Source organism: Capsicum annuum, chromosome 6 (genome assembly GCF_002878395.1).
Source record: "Capsicum annuum cultivar UCD-10X-F1 chromosome 6, UCD10Xv1.1, whole genome shotgun sequence".
Lineage (NCBI taxonomy): Eukaryota > Viridiplantae > Streptophyta > Magnoliopsida > Solanales > Solanaceae > Capsicum > Capsicum annuum.
Genome location: NC_061116.1, coordinates 175,175,850 through 175,200,192, shown reverse-complemented (window position 1 = coordinate 175,200,192; position 24,343 = coordinate 175,175,850). Strand labels below are relative to the sequence as shown.

General features: G+C 34.4%; 1 protein-coding gene across 1 annotated transcript; it reads right to left on the bottom strand.

Annotated features, from left to right (window-relative positions):
* Positions 1 to 3,403: 3,403 nt before the first annotated feature.
* On the bottom strand, positions 3,404 to 13,799 carry LOC124899744. The gene is made up of 2 exons (XM_047414978.1): positions 13,199 to 13,799; positions 3,404 to 4,270 (listed from the first exon to the last, which is right to left on the bottom strand). The coding sequence occupies exon 1, from the start codon at positions 13,712 to 13,714 to the stop codon at positions 13,217 to 13,219; it is 498 nt and encodes a 165-aa protein (XP_047270934.1). The 5' UTR covers positions 13,715 to 13,799; the 3' UTR covers positions 3,404 to 4,270; positions 13,199 to 13,216.
* Between the last annotated feature and the right edge of the window lie 10,544 nt (positions 13,800 to 24,343).

The window sequence follows — 24,343 nt, the reverse complement described above, 5'->3', positions numbered from 1 at the left end:
CATTTGTATGGAGACACATTTCCTTGTCTAAATAATTTAAGTGACATTTGTAAGGAGACGCATTTCCTTGTTTGGGTAATTCAAGCAACATTTGTAAGGAGACGCACTTTTTTTTTGGATAATTCAAGCAACATTTATAAGGAGACGTACTTTTTTGTTTTGGTAATTCAAGCAACAATTGTAAGGAGACGTACTTCCTTGTTTGGGTAATTCAAGCGATATTTGTAGGAAGATGTACTTCCTTGTTTGGATAATTCAAGCAACATTTGTAAGAAAACGTACTTTCTTATTTTGGTAATTCAAGCAACATTTGTAAGGAGACATACTTCCTTATTTTTGTAATTCAAGAAACATTTATAAGGAGACGCACTTCCTTGTTTTGATAATTCAGGCAACATTTGTAAGGAGACACACTTCCTTGTTTGGGTAATTCAAGCGACATTTATAAGGAGATACACTCCCTTGTTTGGATAATTCAAGAAACATTTGTAAGGAGATGCACTTCCTTATTTTGGTAATTCAAGCAACATTTGTAAGGAAACAAACTTCCTTTTTTGGGTAATTCAAGAGGCATTTATTGGAAGATACATTTCTTTGTTTGGGTAATTCAAGCGGCATTTGTAAGGAGAAGCACTTTCTTGTTTGGGTAATTCAAGCGGCATTTGTAAGAAGACACACTTCCTTATTTAAGTAATTCAAGTGGCAATTGTAAGGAGAAGCATTTTCTTGTCTAGGTAATTCAAGTGTCATTTGTATGGAGACACATTTCCTTGTCTAAATAATTTAAGTGGCATTTGTAAGGAGACACATTTTCTTGTTTGGATAATTTAAGCGGTATTTGTAAGGAGACACATTTCCTTGTTTGGGTAATTCAAGCGGCATTTGTAAGGAGACGCATTTTCTTATCTGGATAATTTAAGCATCATTTGTAAGGAGATGCATTTTCTTATCTGGGTGATTCAACCAACATTTGTAAGAAGACGCACTTCTATGTCTGGATAATTTAAGCGGTATTTGTAAGGAGACGCATTTTCTTGTTTAGTTAATTCAAGCGACATTTGTATGGAGACGCATTTCCTTGTCTGGATAATTTAAGCAGCATTTGTAAGGAGACGCATTCCCTTTTCTGGGTAATTCAAGTGGCATTTGTAAGGAGACGCACTTCCTTGTCTAGATAATTCAAGTGACATTTGTAAGGAGACGCACTTCCATGTTTTAGTAATTCAAGCGGCATTTGTAAGGAGATGCACTTCCTTATTTGGGTAATTCAAGCGGCATTGGTAAGGAGACACACTTGTTTGGTTAATTCAAGAGGCATTGGTAAGGAAACACACTTCCTTGATTGGATAATTCGAATTTTACTTGTTAGGTGATGTACATCCTAACTTAAACCTTCATCTCTAGTAGATGCACTTTCTAGTCAAAATTCCTCACTTCAATTCTTAGGAGATGCACTTCCTAGTCTTGGTCATTTAATTTTAATCTCAAAAGATGCATTTTCTGGTCAGAGTCTTGATTTATCATTGCAACATGCAAGTAGTTATGATTGGATTTGACATTCGCAAAAGTTTTTTGATGATAAACTAGGGCAAAAATTTAATTTCTGTTTTAGGAACTTTACTTTTCTGACAAATGGAATCTCTCTTTATAATAACATTTGTTTAGGATAATTTTCTTTCTAGTTTTGATGTGATTTCAGGAGCCTGCTCAAAGAACAGGGTGAATAAATGAAAGTCAAGCAACAAGGAAAAAGTTGAAAGTCAAGCAATAAGGTAAAGAAATTGAAAGTCAACAGATTGAAAAATAGCAACTCAGGAGACCGCACAAAGAATAGGGTGAAGAAATTAAAAACAAAGCAACAAGTTGAAGAAATTGCAAGTCAGGAGCCCGCCTGGAGAACAGGGTAAAGAAATTGCATGTTAGGAACCGCCTAAAGAATAGGGTGATGAAATAATAAGTCAAAGTCAAGGAAAGCTGCATAGATAGGACTTTTGTAGTTTTCTTTATGTTTTTAACTTGCAATTCTCATTTTGATGTAATGACAGAGCCATAGACAGGAAGCTCAACAGGGCCTCACTCGACTCTTATCGCGCCCTATTTTCTTTGCAGAATTCAACGTGACCACTCTTTTTGAAATTATTTTAAGGGTAGAGTATGAAGAGTCACCACCTAACGAATTAAGATGCGTTAGAGCAACGTTCTAGGCTACTACGAACATATTTTTTTGTTTTATCTTAGTTCACTAAAAATTCTGGTAAGAGTTCAAATTACCTCAAAAGGAAGGTGTTAGGCACCTTGTGAGGTCCAAAAAGGTAGTTCCCGGCCAAATTTGTATTTTACGCGGGGATTCTATGTGATCAAAGTCTTTTGTTTATTATTAACTTAATGTTTAACTAAGTGATAAAACAATTAATGAACCAAACATATTATTTTATTATTTCTAATTGTTAATTATCTAAGTGATAAAAACATAAAATAAGATAAGCGAGGAGAAAGAAATGACATAATTTATAACAAAAGAGGATTGCTTATATAACAAACTAATTAGCCCAAATAAATAAGCATGTAAGGTAAATAAGCAAATAAAAAGAATTTGTCAAATCAAACAAAGAAATGTCTTGGTCTCATTCGGATAAGAACCCTAACTTGTTTAATCATCATCCGACCTACTGGCCGAACTCATAAACAAGTCATATGTCTTACCTTTAATGTCGGTTGGAGATCATCACTTTCGAATGACTACCCGTCCCACCCCTCCTAGGCTGGATGTCAAATCTAAAGGCGTTCTAGTACAAGGATAAAACTAACATTTTTAGTAATTTCTATCGTCTCGCCTATCGTCCAAGAGGCATTGGACTTTTCTATTTTGAATTTATGGTCTAGCCAAAATAAAGTTATGTTGCTTAGGACTCAAAACGCGTAACACATTGGACGTCAAGTAGCAAGTAATGTATCACGTTAGCCCCTTGGTAATTAAAGAGTTGATTAATATGATAAATATGCAAAGATAAATAATTATTTTTTTTTGTATGTCTTTAACCTATGTGCATGATATCTAAGTGTTCAACAATTGAATATTATGAAAAACGATAACTGTGATTTGTTTATGTAACAATACGTTATCAAGTTGTTAAAAGAGGGTGTCAAAAGTGTGGTAGATATTTCAAAATTATGCTCATGAATTTCATTGTGCAAGTGTTATAAACAAATGAGAATATAACAAAACATTGAAAGTGCATTAACATGCAAAGGAACACAATAATGTATCCAATCTAGTGTTTAACATGTTGAAAATTCTCAAAAAAACCCTACATTTTTTAACATGTTGGCAATTATGCTATTAGTACAGAAATTGCATATTAATATGCTGAAAAATGCAATAACATGCTAAAAATATCTAAAATTGATATTTTAACATGCTGAAAATTATGCTAATGCGCTGTAATTTCATGATAACATGCAGAAATTGCATTAATAGGCCAAAAATTACAATGACATACTTAATCCACTATCTAATATATTGAAATTGCTTTAATTAATTTTTAAACATGCTGTTAATTAATTATTTTATGCAAAAATGCAGTTTTAACATGCCGGATTTTAATTGTTTTATGCAGAAACACGATTTTAACACGTTATAAAATATATTAATTTGCAGGAATTTTATGTTAACATGCTCTAAAATATTAACATGCTTAGATTTGTTTTAACATGCTAGACAACATAATTAATTTTAATGTTTAACATGCTAAAAATGATAAAATGTATTAATATGTGAAATTTAATTGCTGACATGCTCAAAAATACCAATATGCTTAAATTCTTGTTAACATGCTAAACATACAGTGGCATACTTAATTCAAATGCTTAACCTGCTAAAAATGTATTAATATGCATGAATTTAATTTAGCATTGCAGATGTCAGTTTAATCCTAAAATCAAGATTTCTAATCGAATTAATAAGTAGATTAAATGTCTTAAGTGATTAATGTATTAATAAATCCTAAATTTGTGTGCCTAACTTGATCCACGTAGCACATAACACACGTAAAATCTAAGTTGTGCCTATCTATACTATTCATAGAGCACGTAAGTCCCTGCCCCCCGAAGCAATCCCCAAATTTTATTATTACAAAATAATAGTGTTTATACAGAGTTATTACAACACCATGAATCAAAAATAAATAAATGAACAAAGAAAGAAAAGGTGCAGCCCTCCCCCATAAACTTTTCGGCGACTCTTCAAATATCCGAGACTGTCTATTTATACCTGTGAGACAATACATAATAGCAATACAAGTGGGAATATAACATGACATAAACATAGCAAGAAAACACCAAATGATTCCTATAAGCATGTTTACTAGCATCATCATATAAGGTATAAAAGAAAATTACGTTGTCAGGGACTGATTGTTGATGATAACAGATAATAATAATAACAAACAAATAAACAGCCAGAGATCCGAGAATGAATTGCCACCGATAGGTCAATATTAATGCTCCAGAAACGAGTGCCAAGAATAATAAAGTAAAATTACCGCTTCTTTATTTTAAGATTTTAGTAAGAGAAAATGTATGTTGTGTGTTGTAACTTGTTTCTCCAAAATGAGGAGGGGTTGTTTTTATAGGCATAGAATGGTGTATGATTAAATGAAAGGGAATATTTGATAAGTCAATAAAGGAGATTATTTTTCTTAAACAAATGATATAATCAATTATGTAAAATTCAGCCCGTGAGAATAAAAGGAAAAATAAACATATATATATGTATTCCTTAAATAAATAAACCAACCAAATCAATCAAGGAAAAAATAAAGGGAAAAATATTTCAGAATCAATCAATAATCAATTAGGAAATGAAAATTTGTCTAACTTGCCTCAAATAGATATGAAAAAATTATAAGGAATACAGCTGGTCATTTAAAATGTAAAAAGCAATTAATCAGGAAAGAGATTCCTTAATCACAGTAACTCCATTATGCATAAATCAATTCAAATCATCAAAATTGCATACTCAATCAGTTTCAAAATATTCAGTCAAGAATGAAAAAATGAAATCAACTATTTTTGTTACAAACGCTAAGTGTATAATTGTAAGGTATGAAACAAATTTTCCATCAATGTTAAGCAAATCAAAAAGGACACAATTCGTAAACAAGAATAATGATTTAAGAATTGAAAAACAACCGGCCACTTATTTTAAATTTCGAGGACAAAAGTAAGGGTCACCAACTATATGAGAACCTAAACATGTCAATAAATCTAAATCACAAACATCAATCAAGGCAGAACCTATGATGATTCCTAAAATCAGCAAATATCGGAGAGGTTACCAATCAATACCTCACCGGTCATCACCTCCGGTGAGCAAAATAGAATAAACTCGTGGCTGCTTGATCGGCGATGGAGAAGTGGAGCCTTCTCCGATTGGTCCGGCCGGCTGGAGTTGCGGCGACGGAATGCAATGACGGCTGGTTCACCAGCCATGGTGGTCGCAGTGCTGATTGGCTGACCGTGCGGAGGAGGAGGCTGGTGGCTGTTGAGATAGACGCCGGAGGGGCTGTTTGGTTAGTCGTCGTTGCTTTTGTGGCGGCTGGAGATGGGGAGGGCTGTTGGTTCGACCGGAGTAGCGGCTGCAACGGGGAGGGCTGTTGGTTCGACCGAAGCAGCGGCGGCGGCGGGTTACGGGCGCCAATTTTGCGGTAGCTTCATTGGCTAATCCAGCGGGGTTCGCCGGTGAAGGAGAGAGAGAAAAGAGGTCTGGAGGGTGGACGGTGAGAGGCGAGCCGTGGAGGCTGACTGGCAGTTGCAGCCATTTATAGATGGAGAGAAGGTCTTAGAGAGAGAGAGAGATTGTAGAGAGAGAGGGAGAGAAAGTGTGGCTGTTGGAAAATGAATTACGGTTCCTTTGTTTGTGTATAAAAGGAAAGGAGGCAAGAGCTTGATCTCAGCCGTTAGATCACTTCTGATCAACGGCTGAGATTTAAAATTAAGAATCTGGTCCGAATTGAATAAAAAATTACAATTGAGTTCAAATAGACACAAATTAGGCTAGAACTGTAATAAATTATGTGGAGTCAGGCTAAGATTGCTATAAATTGGACAAAAGGCTAGAATTTAAATAAATTAGAAAATATTTATTTAAATTAGGTTGTTAATTAAATAAGAAGTTTAAAAATAAAGTAAGCATATATAAATTAATGTTATGTAAAATTATTATATAAAATTATTATTATTATTATTATTATTATTATTATTAATAATAATAATAATAATAATAATAATAATAATAATAATAATAATAATAATGACAACTAGACAATGTATTTGTAAATGATGGGTGTGCATATTTGTGAAAAAAATAATTTAATAAATATTGATAAAATTACATAAAATATTGTATCTGAATTGTAAAAAATGATACCAAAGTTAATAAAATAATTTGTACATTTTTAAATCATTAATGTGACACGTCAGAAATCTGTTTGATGCAAAAAAATGTTAATATTTGAAAAAAATACTTTTGATAAAATAGCAGCCTAAAGGGGTATGGGGGATAGGGAGGGGCAAAATTGGGTGTCAACAGCTTCCCTACGTTGCTTGAGCATGATGAAAGAAATGTCATGCAATGAAAGTTGACGTAGTAGCCAATTTTGTCCGACCGAGATGACGGTTTGTTAGGAAGAAAGCAATGAAAAGTGTTTAAAAAATAGTGTGGCCGAAAATTTGGCATTAAGTCGCTTACATATCTCTGATTTTATGAGAATCAACCCGCGTGTAGTTCTAGATTTAGGAACGGACAATATTCCTAAAGAATGTTAAGGATAGAGGATAGGGGCGTCAACAATGATATCGTGGGTTGGTGGGACGAGAATGAATTTGATTTGGGAACAATGATGTGAAGTAGTTTGAAAATGTTGAGGTAAGTGTGTTTTAGGATTAGTTTAGGCGATTAATGCATAGATGGGGTAATACTTCAAAAACAGAAACGAAAATTATCTTTGTTTGTTATTCCTTCTTTGTTACCTGTGTCTTTACATCGTACTAAATAACAAAGGTTAGGCATATAAGAAATAAACAATTGATAAACCTAAAGTGAATGTGGAAATAAAAAAAGCGTATCTGTTGTCTTATTGAATCAGCTGTTTGACTTCTTGATGTGATGTTGGATCAATTGTTTGGCTTCTCGATATGACGTTGGATCAGATGTTGAACCTCTCGATGTATCGGTGGATTAGTTGTTTGGCTTCTCGATATGACATTGGATCAGATGTTGAACCTCTCGATGTATCGTTGGATTTGCTGTTTAGCTTCTCAATATGGCATTGGATCAGTTGTTGAACCTCTCGATGTATTATTAGATCAGCTATTTGGCTTCTCGATATCACATTGGATCGGATGTTGAACCTCTCGATGTATCATTGGATTAGCAATTTGGCTTTTCGATATGACGTTGGATCGGCTGTTGAACCTCTCGATGTATCGTTAGATCAGCTATTTGGCCTCTCGATATGACGTTGGATCGTCATCCGTACCTGTTGGTCCTGCCACTTTCAGCTCAACTGGATAAAAGGATATATACATGTATGTAGAGGAGGCTGAACAATGTAGTGAAAATAACCATAACAATAAAGATAAGATAAGAAAGCGTATCTGTTGTAGTGATGGGTCAATTGTGAGGCTTCTCAGCATGATGTTTAATTAGCCACCGGGTCTCTCGTAATGGAGTGATTGTTGTATTTGTACCTATTAATCCTTGCTCGATTGGACTCCTTGGTCGTTGTTTCTGCTTCATAGACCGTTAGGACTTGTACTTCATCATGGTGAAATTTTTGAGAAATTCTCAAAAATTTCTGCCCCAGTTTAGAATGAAAGGCACTTTTAGACGTCATTGATATATTGTTTACTTATGAAATTTTTGAGGTTTCTTTGAAACCTCAAAAATTCTGCCCCAATTTTGGCCTTTAGAGTCTTATATTCCTGTACTGCTTAAAGAAAATATTAGTCCAAGAGAAATAGTCGTCCTATATTTGAATATTGTAACCTCAATTGTAATCTGCCTTTATATGCTCAAGAGTTAGGTCTATTAGCTGGTCGATTTGGAATTGTAAGAATTGAAAGAAAGTGGGGAGAGAAAATATTTTATTAGATTAAGACCAGACCCAGAGTGGGCTGCCTCCGAATGAAAGTCAAGTCGAACGAAGTTCTTGAGTAAAAAGAAAGTAGATAAGATAGAAAATGTTATTTAGTCATAAGGCGGATAAATGGAGACTAACGGTGTCTCCTATTTTCAAGACTAACGGTGTCTCCCATTTTCAAGATTGGTGAATGTAGAAGGAAATTTTTGAGAGGGTATATGAATAACGCGAGAATAAAAAGGTTCGGTCTAAACAATGTTTCGCCTTGAGTGACAGAAAAAAGGGATGTAATCTTTCCGAATATTGAGCATATTTGTCACATTGCAGATTTTCAATCGAGCTGATGTTCAAATTCTAGACAACCTTTAAATAGTAAGCTAAACAAAATAAGTATCAGCGTGCTCAATGAGAAAAGAGATAGTATGTCGATATGAGTCATTTTGTCAAGGAGGACTTTAGGACGAATGGGTGGGCTAGAACTTTAAGCTTAAAAAATGAATTGATATCACAGGATGAAAGATAGATTCTAACAATGACTTAGATACTAAATTCATACTTGAAGCTAATTGAGTGAACAAGTGAATAATGATAATATATTGCAGAGATACAATATTTAAAGAAATTGTTTTGAATAAATGAGAGAATTGAAGATTGACAAAGTTGAACATTTTAAAGTATTTAGTTTGAAATGTTTGAGAGTTTGAAAGATTGTGAAAAGTCATTTAAATAAAAAATTTCTAAGTTGCACCCTTATGACATTATGGAAAGGTGAAAGTTATGGAGAATATGATTTGATAGAAGAATTGTTGGAATGATAATGATTGTTTCACATTTTCAAATATTAGGACGTTTTGTAAATGAAAGGAAAAAGGAAGATTGCATCCTTACAAAGGATTGCCTACATATCTTGTTGGAACAAGAATCAAGTCAGACGTAGTTCAAAATTTTGAGAGTTGTAGAAGTCGAATAGCAAGTGGGGATGAATTTGAGGCTTTTGAATAGGCCCTAAGAGTGTATTGCAGGGTCCTAACATGATAAGAATTTGAAGAGTAAAGAATTATTAAGTGAGGCACACTAATGTAAGGAGTGACTAAGGCAAAAACGGAAACAACAAGATAGGCAAAATATCAATACATACATAGAAATGCAACACATAGCAAATAATTGTGAGTCCCTTTGAGGTCGTGAACCTCTTTGGACTTTGAATGAGACTAACATTCAACGCGTCAAGGATGTCAAGGCATCCTACGTTGAATGGGACGCATAATCCTTAGTGAAGGAAATATGTAGCCAAGACCTAAAGGATAAGAGTGGATTCATGACATGGTTCCCTCGGGTGGACAACTCGAGAGTGGGAGAGCTTGTGACTGTCAACGCACCGCTGATCGACCGATCCACAAGACATTTTCTGAAGGGTGTTTTAGGAAAAAACATCTATGTATTCATTCAACCATTCGTAAAAAAGAAAACAAAAAAAAGTTTTCAAGTGGAGGAGAGTATGAATGGAATGTCAATTATATAAAGCAGTAACACATAGCACATAGCAAAATGTAACATGCTAAACAGTATATATATAAATAAACATGATAACACATAACAATAAAAGAGGAAAGGGGAAAGGGATAGACATGGAGAAATGTAAATAACACATAAAGGGAAAGGAGAAGGGACTAACATGTATATATTAATCATGATATAAACAATTAAAAAAAACGGTAAAGTAATTATAGAACAATAAAACAAAGAAAGTAGTAGAATCCCACATAAAACACAAATTCGTAATGGTTAGAACCTAAGGTCCCCAATGGAGTCGCCATCCTATCTCATCCCATTTTCCTTGCGGAAAGTGGAATTCGATGTGATCAGTCTTTTTGGGATTGTTTTGAGGGTAGAGTGTGAAGAGTCGCCACCAAACGAATTAAGGTGTGTTAGGGCATCGGTCTAGGCTATTACGAACCTATTTTGTTGTTGTCTTAGTTCACCAAAAATTTGAGTAAGGGTTTAAATTATCTCGAAAGAAAGGTGTTAGGCACCTTTCGAGGTCCACAAAGATGGTTCCCGACCGAATTCATATTTTACGTGGGGACTTTATGTGATCAAATAAAAGTCTCTAGTTTTATTATTAACTTAATGTTTAACTAAGTGATAAAACAATTAATGAACCAAACATATTATTTTATTATTTCTAATTGTTAATTATCTAAGTGATAAAAACATATAATAAGATAAGCGAGGAGAAAGAAATGACATAATTTATAACAAAAGAAGGCTGTGTAGATAACAAACTAATTACCCCAAATAAATAAGCATGTAAGGTAAACAAAAGAATAAAAAGAATTCGTCAAATCAAACAAAGAAATGTTTTGGTCTCATTCGGGTCAGAACCCCAACTTGTTTAACCATCATCTGATCCACTGACCAACTCTTAGACAAGTCATATATGTCTTACCTTTAATGTAGGTTGGAGATCATCACCTCCGAATGACTAACAGTCAGCGTTCTAGTACAAGGATAAAACTAACATTTTTAGTAATTCCTATCGTCCCGTCTATATCGTCCAAGAGGCATTGAACTTTGCAATTTTTGATTTGTGGTCTAAACAAAATAAAATTATGTTGCTTAGGACTCAAAATGCATAACACATTGGACGTCAAGTAGCAAGTAATGTCTCACGTTAGCCCCTTGATTATTAAAGAGTTGATCAATGTGATAAATATGCAAAGACAAATATTTTTTTGTGTGTCTTTAACCTATGGGCATGATATCTAAGTGTTCAACAATTGATTAATACAATAAAAGGTAACTGTGATTTGTGTATGTAACAATACGTTATCAAGTTGTTAAAAGAGGGTGTCAAAAGTGTGGTAAATGTGTCAAAAAATTATGCTCACGAATTTCATTATGCAAGTGTTATAAAACTAATGAGAATATAACAAAACATTGAAAGAGCATTAACATGCTAAGGAACGCAATGAAGTACTTAGACTAGTGTTTAACATGTTGAAAATGCTAAACAAAAACCTACATTTTAACATATTGACAATTATTCTAATAGTGCAGAAATTTCATATTAATATGCTGAAAAATGCAATAACATGCTAAAAATACCTAAAATCAATATTTTAACATGCTAAAAATTATGCTAATGTACAGTAATTTCATGTTAACATGCTGAAATTGCATTAATAGGCCAAAAAATACAATGACATACTTAATCCACTATTTAATATGCTGAAAATGCTTTAATTAATGTTTAAACATGCTGGTAATTAATTGTTTTATGCAAAAATGTAATTTTAACATGCTGAAATTTAATTGTTTTATGCAGATATGCGATTTTAACACGCTGAAGAATATATTGATGCACACAAACTTTATGTAACATGCTCTAAAATATTAACATGCTTAGATTTGTGTTAACATACTAGACGACATAATTAATTTTAATGTTTAACATGCTAAAAATGATAAAATGTATTAATATGTGAAAATTTAATTGTTGACATGCTCAAAAACACCAATATGCTTAAATTCGTATTAACATGCTAAACATACAATGACATGCAAAATTCAAATGTTTAACATGATAAAAATATATTAATATGCATGAATTTAATTTAGCATGACGGATGTCATTTTAATCCTTAAATCAAGATTTCTAATCAAATTAATAAGTAGATTAAATGTCAAAGTGATACATGTATTAATAAATCCTAGATTTGTGTGCCTAACTTGATCTACTTAGCACGTAACATACGTAAAATCTAAGTCGTGCCTATCTATACTATTCATAGAACACGTAAGTCCCCACCTCCCGAAGCAGTCCCCAAATTTTATTATTACAAAATAATAACGTTTATACTGAGTTATTATAACACCATGAATAAAAAATAAATAAATAAACAAAGAAAGAAAAGGTGCAGCTCTCCCCCGTGAACTTTCCAGCAATTCTTCAAATAGCCGAGACTAATAGCAATACAAGCGGGAATAGAACATGACACAGACATAGCAAGAAAATACCAAATGATTCCTATAAGCATGTTTACTAGCATCATCATATAAGGTATAAAAGAAAATAACGTCAACAGGGGACTGACCGTCGATGATAACAGATAATAATAAAAACAAGAAAATCAAACAGCCAGAGATTCGAGAATGGATTGCCACCGAAAGATCAATATTAATGCTCCAGAAATGAGCGCAAAAAATAAAAAAGTAAAATTGCGTCTTCTTTATTTTAAGCTTTTAGTAAGAGAAAATTATGTCGTGTGTTGTAACTTGTTTCTCCAAAATGAGGAGGGTTTGTTTTTACAGGCATAGAATGGTGTATGATTAAATGAAAGGGAATATTTGATTACTCAATCAAGGAGATTATTTTTCTTAAACAAATGATATAATCAATTATGTAAAATTCAGCCCAAGAGAATAAAAGGAAAAATAATATATATATATATATATATATATATATATATAAAAAACCAACCAAATCAATCAAGGAAAAAATGAAGGGAAAAATATTTTAGAATCAATCAATAATCAATTAGGAAGTGAAAATTTGTCTAATTTACCTTAAATAGATATGAAAAAATTATAAGGAATATACAACTGGTCATTTAAAATGTAAAAAGCAATTAATCAGGAAAGAGATTCCTTAATCACAGCAACTCCATTATAAATCAACTCAAATCATCAAAATTACATACTCAATCAGTTCCATAATATTCAGTCAAGAATGAAAAAATGAAATCAACCATTTCTGTTACAAACGCTAAGTGTATAGTTGTAAGTTATGAAACAAATTTTCCATCAATGTTAAGCAAATCAAAAAGAACACAATTCGAAAACAAGAATAATGATTTAAGAATTAAAAAACAATCGGCCACTTATTTTAAATTTTGAGGATAAAAGTAAGGGTCACCAACTATGTGAGAACCTAAACATGTCAATAAACCCAAATCACAAACCTCAAAATCAAGAACATCAATTAAGTTTAGTCCATTTCAAATCACAAAAGAAAGATATAAGATTAACAATAGCAAAAGTAGATAAGGCAGAACCTGTGATGATTCCCAAAATCAGCCAATATCGGAGAGGTTACCAATCAATACCTCACCGGTCATCACCTCCGGTGAGGAAAAATAGAATAAATTTGTGGCAGCTTGATCGGCGATGGAGAAGTGGAGCCTTCTCCGGTGGTTCGGCCAGCTGGAGTTGCAGCGACGGAAGACAGTGACGGATGGTTCACAAGCTATGGTGGTCGCGATGCTGGTTCGGGCTGACCGTGCGGAGGAGGCTGGCGGCTGTTGAGAAAGACGTCGGAGGGGCTGTTTGGTTAGTCGCCGTTGCTGTTGTGGCGGCTGGCGACGGGGACGGCTGTTGTTCGACCGGAGTAGCGGCTGGCGACGGGGAGGACTGTTGGTTCGACCGGAGCAGCGGCGGCGTCGGGTTACGGGTGCCAGTTTTCCGGTAGCTTCGTAGGCTAATCCAGTGGGGTTCGCCGGTGACGGAGAGAAAGAAAAAAGGTTCGGACGGCGAGAGGCGAGCCGTGGAGGCTGACCGGCGGCGGCAGCCATTGATGGATGGAGAGAAGGTTTTAGAGAGAGATTGTAGAGAGAGAGGGAGAGAGAGTGCGGCTGTTGGAAAATGAATTTGGGTCCCCTTTTCTTTTTTGTGTATAAAAGGAAAGGATGTAAGAGCTTGATCTCAGCCGTTAGATCACTTCTAATCAACGGTTAAGAATTCAAAATTAAGAATCTGGTTCGAAATTGAATAAAAAATTGCAATTGAGTTTCGGATAGAATTGTAATAAATTGTGTGAAGTCAGGCTAAGATTTCTATAAATTGAATAAAAAGGTTAGAATTTAAATAAATTAGAAAAAATTAATTTAAAATAGGTTGTTAATTAAATAAGACGTTTAAAAATAAAGTAAGCGTGTATAAATTAATGTTATATAAAATTATTGATGATAATAATAATAATAATGAAAACTAGACAATGTGTTTGTAAATGAATGTGCATATTTGTGAAAAAAATAATTTAATAAATATTGATAAAATTACATAAAATGTTGTATTCGAATTGTAAAAAATGATACCAAAAGTTAATAAAATAATTTGTACCTTTTTAAATCATGAATGTGACACGTCAGAAATCTGTTTGATGCAAGAAAATGTGTAAAAAATGTTAATATTTGAAAAAAATATTTTTGATAAAATAGCAGCCTAAAAGGGTATCGAGAGATCAAAATTGGGTGTCAACAACTCTCCAAATCGGTTGTCCTTCCTTCTTCTATTTCTTCCTTTGAATAATGTCGGGTCAAAATTTTGTCTCGCTGTCTACTTCTTTGCATGAAAACACTTTGTATTTACATTCAAAGAGGGGCATGATGTAGACACGTAATTTTGTCCCTCCCGAAAGTGTTTTCACCCATTTACCCTCACTTTACTATAGACTTCACCCATGTGATAAATTCTACACAATAACAAATCCAACAAATTCTTAACAACTTTTAACACCTCATCCCAACAAATTCACCACCTACCTTAACAAATTTAACAAACACACCATAACTCATATACCCTTTGATACGGGAATAATCTCGGATATGGACTTAGGAGAGTGCGTGTTGGACTCGAGCCTTGGCATGTGCAATTAAAGTGTAAAAGAGGCCCAAAATACACCCAAATCAGCCCATAAATTACATTAGATGGGTGCCCACTCTTTGAAGGGCCTTTTGATCATTTTAAGTTATATTTTGTAATAGTTATAAAAGGAACATTGTAGGATTTTTAGATTTAGTTTTTGATGATATTTGTGAATCTTGAAATACCAAAGAACATAATTTCTCTCTCCTTGAGGCACCAAAACCGAAACTAGGATACAACAATAGGGTTGATTCTCTTTTGTTGTTGCTTGCTTGGAAACGTTGATGCTAGAGAGGTGCAATCCGATCTTGTGTCACGTAAGAGATAGGTTTATTATTGTGTGTAGTGTTAAGGGTCCAAGAGTGTCCATTCTTGGGTTCTTAAGATTATACCTTCATGTAGTCTATCTATCTATCCTTTTACTTTCTTGTAATCGTGTTTAGTGTTTGTGTTGTAATCTTATGTTCTTATTGTTATTGTTAAATCGGAATCTTGTGCCTTGTGTTCATCTTGTTCTTCACGTATTGTTGCTGTTTTGGTGTGAAATACACTTTGTTCACCTTGTATTCTTGTTGTATTTGTGAATTCGAGAGAGGTCTCCAATCGGTCCAAGGATCTTAGTGATTTGTGGACTGTTTTGGAGTGTGCTTGTGACCTATTTTTGAGTGATTTCATGTCTTTCAAGTTTTTATCGTATTATTTGGTATCAGAGCATGGCTTGATCTTGTTCTCACAAGATCAATCTTAGGCTTGTTAGTGAAAAAAATAGTGTTCAAAACTGAAAAATTCTAGAAAAATAGAAATTTGTCCATGTTGTGTTCTTGGCCGAAAAGTGTGTTTTTGTTATGTCTTGGCCAAAATTTTTACTTGTATTTATTATTTCTAAGTGTTAGTTTTGTTCCTTACTAACACATTGAGTTTATATCTAGATTTGAACTTTAAAAATTGATGTTGTTGTTGTGAACAAGAAATGGCCATGAGTAGAAGTTGTTGTTTAAACTTGGCTATGTGGTGACCTTGTTGTTGGGCGTTGGTTGATGTTGTTTTTTATCTTGGTGGTTGTTGTTGTGTTATTGTTGTTCATCACAACCTTCGTCTAGTGTTAAAATCGAAAATACAACACCAAAGAAACTTGGCCATTTGTTGGTGGTTTTATTGTTGGTCTTGTTGTTGTGGAATTGGGCGTTGGAACTTGTTGTTGCTCTTGGGAGATTGTTGTTGGTTGTTCTTGTTGTGGTTGTTGTGTTCTTGAAGTTCTTCACCATATTCATCACCTTGTTAACATAAAGTGAATGATAGATCCTAAAAGGTGAAGGAAAAAAGTGTAAGTAATTGTTAGTCTTGAAAGACCCCCAACCACTAAAAGACTTTACATCACTTCTCAATTCCACTTTCCCATGAAACAAGGGTCTATGTTTTAAGGAAAAGTACAAGTCTAGTCAAAGACTTTTGAGTCTTAAAATTTGAATTCCAAAGACTAGTTTTTATTTTCCTCCATTGAACAATTTTCATCAAAGTCCAAATTGTAGAATTGATTAAGACTTCCAAATTTGGAAAATAAAATTGTTGACCGAGGCCAATCAAGGACTGCCACATCACCAATTACTGTTCACTGATAAATTTTAAGCTCAAATTTTGATCTATTAGTTTCATTTTGTGTCTTTAGTTTCATTTGTTGATTCCCATACTAATTTACAAACTAGTGACTAATTACTAGATTGTGAGTTGGTTTGAAACAGTATTTTTTTTTGTGTGTGTGTTTATGTTCCTTTGTGTGTTTTATTATTTTGAGTCGTTGTACACACTTAATTCACCTCTCAACACCTCTCAGAGTACAAGCAAGCTTACAAAACTTGTGAGATTGAGTGTGAGGGATCCGAGAGACAAGAAATAAAAGAGAGAGTGAGGATGTTTTTGTACAACTAACGTGTTTTCTGTTTTGTAGGTAACTCCTTTGCCATAATGGACACCATTTTGGCCCACCTTGATGCTATTACCCGAGAAATAGCTAAGTCGAATGCGGGTCTTGACAAATTGGGCTCGGATATGTCTACTGGACTTGAGAGGTTGGATCGAGTGGAGAACTGAAGGAACTCTTATGTTTCTACTCCTGAAGCTTTACCTCAAACGATCAACCCTCCAAGACCACCACTAAATGATAGACATAAGCCAAGCCAACAAATGTCCTCAAACCCGAGACCTAAATGAGTCACTTCCCCCTCAATTCGATCAAGTCCAACAAGAGGGACTTGGAATCTAATTTTCTCCCATCCAAGCTCCCCAACCGAAGCTCTCCCTTACCAAATCATTCATCTCAACCAAAACTCTACTTCACCAAAACCAATATATCCATGTAGAGGAGTATGGTAGAAAGGAACATGAAGGATATGGAGACTACTACAATACTTCTATGATGGTAGGAAACTTTTTTCGGATGAGATTGAAGACAAGGCTTAACATGGAGAGGAAACCGAGGTTCAAAATGAAGATGTTAGCCAAGACTTGTTGTTATTGAGTCTTTGGATTCTTCATGATTTTGTGGACTGTTTTTTGACTTATTTTTTGTGACTTGTTTTTGGATTGTTTTGAGTAGATTTTCTTTGAAGTGACCAATTGAATGAGGTGAAGCCGTGAATTTGTGGACAAATTCCTCTCAAGATGGAGAGGATAATACAGGAATAATCTCGGATATGGACTTACGAGAGTGCGTGTTGGACCCGATCGTTGGCATGTGCAATTAAAGTGTAAAAGAGGCCCAAAATGCACCTAAATCAGCCCATAAATTACACTAGATGGGTGCCCACTCTTTGAAGGGCCTTTTGATCATTTTAAGTTATATTTTGTAATAGTTATAAAAGGAACATTGTAGGATTTTTAGATTTAGTTTTTGATGATATTTGTGAATCTTAAAAGACCAAAGAACAGAAGTCCTCTCTCCTTGAGGCACCAAAACCGAAACTAGGATACAACAATAGGGTTGATTCTCTTTTGTTGTTGCTTGCTTGGAAACTTTGATGCTAGAAAGGTGCAATACGATCTTGTGTCACGTAAGAGATAGGTTTATTGTTGTGTGTAATGTTAAGGATCCAAGAGTGTCCGTTCTTGGGTTCTTAAGATTATACCTTCATGTGGTCTATCTATCTATTCCTTTACTTTCTTGTAATAGTGTTTAGTGTTTGCGTTGTAATCTTGTGTTCTTGTTGTTATTGTTAAATCCGAATCTTGTGCCTTTTGTTCATGTTGTTCTTCACGTATTGTTGCTGTTATGGTGTGAAATACACCTTGCTCACCTCGTATTCTTGGTGTATTTGTGAATTCGAGAGAGGTCTCCAATCGATCCAAGGATCTTAGTGATTTGTGGACTGTTTTGGAGTGTGTTTGTGCCTGTTTTTGAGTGATTTTGTGTCTTTCAAGTTTTTATCGTATCACCCCCATATACCCTTCTTTATTCCACTTTTCTAACAAACTCTCAAAAAGAAGAAAAAAATATGATACACGCTGCTTTTTTCCCATAAAAGAATTGACACACCTCACCATTCTCACAATATACTCACATCATGTGGACCCCACTGGAATTCCATCAACAATTACATACACACACAGTGATACTCTCCTAATTTCCATTCACAGCCATAGGGGCAAACGCCACCGTCGTTCTCTTATAATATTCACATCTCACATATACTCACATACACACTCTGAAATACATACAGAGAGTAACAAAAAAGGGGGGAAAACACATACACCTCCACGCTGCTTCCTTCTCCAATTCACAGACGCTCCACATAAGGCAATGGAGAGATTTTGGATTTTTCCTTGAATACTCTCATATACTCACACACAAAAATAGACCCTCTAACAAAAAAAAGGGAGATACTTACCTCACATAGATAAACACTCATACACATAGTGAAGCGAGGGAAGGGGATATAAACCAGTGAGAAAAAATCAAAAAAAAAAGGATGAGAAAATTGAAAAAAGGAAATTTGAGCCAGAGAAAGAAGGGAGAAGTTGGGGCTAACAGTTTTGGTGAGCTATTCACCAAAAAACGCCTTTGTTACCTTAAAATTAGGTTGTTATCCATTTTCCAGCGCTATCTGAGCTTTCCAAAACACCAGTAAAATAATTACAACAAAACAACTCTGGAAAGCAGCAAAATCTATTGTCAAACAACCCACAAATTCTGGCCGAATAAATATTCTTTTAGGTTGTTTTTGTTTTGAATTACCGAGTTGGGTTTGGATTAAATTCGTTGGTTTGCTGCTCTAGATGCGGTTCCGTTCGTGGCTCCTTCTCTATGTATTGGTGAAATTCTTTGAAGAAAATTCATGACTAAGCCCCGATTTGAGGTCCAATTTATCTCGTTCTCATTTTAATTTCATTATATACCCGTGATTGGTTTGTGTAAAGCATGATATGAATATTTGGTGATATTGATTTGTTTGTTTGGTTTCATTGACAATGATTGTGGATTATTAAAATGGTGATCGTGAATTATTGGAATCTTGAGGATGAAATTGGGGGCGTGGATTGAAAATCGAGAAAAAGTGAATATTGATTAATTTTGATGTATTGATGATTTTGAACGTGATAGAATTATGATATGTTGAAATTGGTAGGCAAACGGTAGGTTGGGTAATCAAAGTTTAGGACTAGTGGTTTGTTGAATGATTTGGTTTTGTCGTATTTGGAAAATGTATCATTTAGTCGGGAAATGCCCTGAGGTCATTTAAATTTATTCACCGGGGAATGCCCTGAAGTATTATGTATGCAAAGGAGGTTCATGATCAAGGCCAGAGGCACCGGGTGGAGCATAGTTTTGGATTAGTGTAGGTTTACATTTCAGTACCTTGTTATTTCGGGTATGTAATAAATTGGACTAGACATTATTTTTTGGATTTGCTTTGTTTGGTTTGTTTGTTTGTTTGTTTGTTATTGTGTGTTTGTGTGGTTTATTCACTTCATAGTGTCATACTAAATGATATACTCTTCAGAGCGACCATGGTCGAATCACGAGATCGAGGGGTGCCTAACACCTTCCCCTCGATCAACAAAATTCCTTAGTCGGAATTTCTGTTTGCAGATCAGTTTAAAAGAGTCAAAATCATTTTTTGAAAAAGGATTTCCAAAGGTGACTTGGTACACCAGATTTATGCCAAGTGGTGACTTTGTGTTCAAATGAAAAAGAATCCTTTTAAAAAAAAATCGTTTTCTTTTTGCCACTTAATAATAAAAACCCTTTTGAAACTTAAAAATTTATCTTTTTGGTTGAAAAAAGGGTGTGACATTTATAGAGGTCGATGATAAATGTCATAGAAGTGATTCTCTAATAATTATATATTATACCCATGGTTGATTTAAGAAAACATACATCTATTTATTCAGTTTTCTACATCTCCATTACACCTTTCCAGAAAGCCAACACCAACAACAGACCATACAATAATTTTTGTAGGCCATTCTTTTTTTGTTCGATCAAAATCAACCTATGCTTTAGTTGATCCCTCTCCATTTCGATTTCTTTTAGTGATCCTTTCAAGTAATCCCTTTGCTCTTCAACTTCTTTTAACAAAGTCATGAATAGATCTCTATTTTCTTCAGATTTTCGAAGCCTTTATAGTATTTGAAACTTGGAAGCGCCTTGAAAATTTGATATTGATGGGCTGCTCGTCGGTGAGTCTTCCACAAGCCACTTAAAAAAAGAGCATCCACTATTATCCTTGACCCAAAAAAATAAGTTATTACATGAATTTGCTTAATTAAATAAAAAAAATTAGATAAATCACATATCCATGTACGCACTCACCTTTCCAACTGCACAATTAAAGAATTTTTGAGCTGGATTCGAATTGGTGCGTGACGTCTTCAAAACAGTTGGATTACCATAACGACATATGTAGGACACTTTTGTATTTGATGTTGAGATGCTTGAGACATTATAGTTATTTAAAAATGAATAAAAAGTAAAGCCACAAAAATGAAAGAGTTAAAACAAAAATAGCCTTTCTTTTATACAAAAAGGAAGTGAGATATTGCTGTTGGATGTGATTTGACATATACTTTATTACCATTATAAAAATCTGATATTTAAATTTTGTTACTGCTGGACCTCTTTCATAGAACTTAAATATAATCGATGCCTTCTCGTGCGTTGGATAGATGATGAAACGTATAGATCGACGGTCGGTTAATGCTAAGGTATATACGGGTTGGTGAAATGGTAAAAAAATATTAGTACATAGTCAAGAATATAAATAATTAAATAAATAAAATTTATTTGAGGATCATCGATTGTGCCCACTGTAAATCATAGACTTAAAGCCTTGTCAATAATATAGCGTATTGGTTAATTGCCCTTAGCAGTATATTTAAAAAAAATTAATAAAATAATAAATAATTGGATTTTATACAATTAAATGAGCTTAAACAAGTCATGTGATCGTATGATTCCACGTAAATTGTAAAAGATGATCAAAGATGTGTAAGGATGGGTAGTAGCTGTATGTAACGCCCCGAATCTGGTACCCAAAATGTTACACGGTGCTTATGACCCCGAAGGACCACAAGCTAACTCATGACAGATATCTGTAACTGAGCACTGAATAATACACTATAAATATGCAGAATATAAGCTGTTAGGCCATAAGGTTTAAAACTGAACTAATACTGAATATAAAATAATATTTGTAATGGGGTATAACAATACCCAAAACTTAAATAAACTGTCTGAAACATGCTGTAGTCTGAAAGCCTCTAAACTGTCTGAAATCTGTGGAGTTAATGGGATATGTCACCAACTAACTCTGAACTACTGAATAATAAAGTAATAAAATAATAATGATATCCTCGAATGATGAGGACTCACTGCTAGTCAGGCTGCTGAACGTCTGATCTACTAAGGATGCTCGAGAGCTCGTGCTTCTAAACTTATGGTATAAAATATCATAGCGCAAATGCGTCAGTACGTTGAATGTACTGGTATGCAAGTGAAGTGGCTGAATGCAATGACTCATATGCATGAACAATACTAACTGACTGAATAACATGAACTTGAGAATACATGCATGAATATGTAATTATAACTGAGATCGAATAACACTGACTCAAGAATTCTGATAACATAGATTTTCTGATATCTGAGTACTAATACTGGGATACTGAATGACTAAGTCTATTGAGTACTGAGGAACTGATGTCGTATTACTGATAAAGGAATGACTGTTTCTGACAGTTCTGATTATGAAGAACTGGTCTGATTAATTGTATCTGACAGTCCTGAAATCTGAATACTGGTAACATGAATTTCATATAATTAATATACTATTAACTAGGTGACTGTGTCTGACAGTCCTGAAATCTAATGGCATTAGCTGAGTTCTGTATTAAGTGACTGTATCTAACAGTCCTGATATTTGGAGAACTATCTGAGTTCTATTACTGAGACTGAGTGAATATATCTGACAGTCCTGATTGTGTAACTTAAATTGTGGGAGGTAATCATCTAACTGATATGCCCCTAGTAAGCTATTATAGCTGAGTTGGGGTCCAATCTATAACCCCAATTGGAAGGGTGTCAATACCGCCCCACTGGTAAGGACAAGCTATGAGTAACCCTCATCTGGCAGTGTCCCCAAAAGAGAATGATGGTACCCTCATCTGACAGTATTTATCCACCTCATCAACCCTCATCTAACAGTGTTGATGTATCAACCTATGCTGGCTACATAGTTATGGAACGCAAGGATTGCTTCTAAGGATCACACCCTCAACTGTCAGTGTGTGTGTCCTCATCCTTGGGTTCACTCGGTGCTAAATCCTACTCCCATCTGAATAGACACTGAACATGATTAACTGAACTGAATTGGACTGAGTTCATTGAGTTTCGTTGACTGACAAAATACTACTGAGATTATTGAAGTACTGAGCTTTCTAAGATTATTGGGATTATTGAGTTTACTGAGTTTTCCTGAGTCACATAACTGGCTGAATTTTACTGAACATGGCTTGAATGAGGATATCGTAAAAACATGATACTGGCTCTAGGCACACAGCTAAATTATCGGATAAAAGTACCCTCAGGACTCGATAGAAGGAAACTAACAAGGCATGACATTCTTGAATACACAACCAACATCAACAATCCATAATACAATAAGTTGAGAATTTCATGAAGTACGTGGTTATCACATTCTTGTACATAGAAGGAATGCATATAATCAATATCATAATTCCATATTCTAGCATCATGAGCATTTCAACAACATCTACATAGCACATCAATAGCATGGGAGTCATTTGAACATAAGGGTAAAACATGAATCCATCACTTAAGTCACAATTGAACTATATTACTTGATTTCTAGTCTTCTAGGTATTTTATCAAACACCTTATATGCATCACTTAGGGCATAGGTATAATCATCAATTAACACCTCATAAGCCAGTCAATTCATGGATTTAAACTCATATACTAACGTAATTCTATAGAAACACATTGAGATTCGAACTTGGGAACCATACAACAACAATCACATAAACATAATCAACCCACAACATAATATTCATAATACATGATTTAAAACTTGATTCTTAGGCTTCATGGACGAAAAGAATCCATGAATGAATACTATGCATACCCGAGTTAATGAATTTAGAAGGATTGATGGAGAGTTCTTATAAGTTGGCCCTTGAATTTGAGAGCTAGGGTTCTTGTTCATGAGAGAGAAAGATTTTTTTCTTGAGAGAAAGTAAGAAAAAGTGATGTAATGGGGGGTTTTTAGGGCATAATTTTGTGGTTAAAGGCTTATCTGGGTCATGGAAAAAGACCCAATTGCCCTTAGAAGGTTTTTATTTTTCGTCACTGAAAATTCAATTTGGGCATCTGGCGTGATACGGGGCTATCATGTCGTGCCACTGGAAATTGCCAACTAGGAACTAGACTGACGGTGGGATGCGGTGAAATCGCGTTGCAATACTGGATGAGACCTGGAATCTTACTGCGATATGGTGGTACGCGCCGAGACACTGAAAGTTAACAACTCTGGGTTTGAGCTTTGGTGCGATGCGCCATAATCGTGGAGGCCCACTGAATTTTAATGATTGCCATTTTGGCATGCTCCGCGATGCATTGTTGGCTTAGGTGGCACACTGTCTTACTAAAATGGCTCTAACTCTTCGCCCGAGTGTCGGATTTAGGCGAATTTGATATCGATGGAAAGCATATTCAATTTCTCACACAATAAAAAGTAAAAATACTGAAAATTCCACATGTATAAAAGTGAATTCATATTTTAATGCAAGTCTTTAACATTTTTGGGACGATTTTAAGTTAGGTAGAAGTATGGGGTATTACATTGTACAACCAACATCCTTAGGGTAATATTTACCCAAAGCATAAATATATTGTGAGGAATTCATTTATTCAACCACAACTCATCATCTCACATCTTTGATCACCACTTTAAATTTACATGGACTCTCATACGATCACATGACTTGTTTAAGCTTATTTAATCGCATAAAATTTAATTATTTATTATTTTATTAATTAAATAATC

Coding starts and splice junctions, on each gene's coding strand:
- LOC124899744 (XM_047414978.1), bottom strand. CDS start 13,714: ATGGCTGCCGCCGCCGGTCAGCCTCCACGGCTCGCCTCTCGCCGTCCG.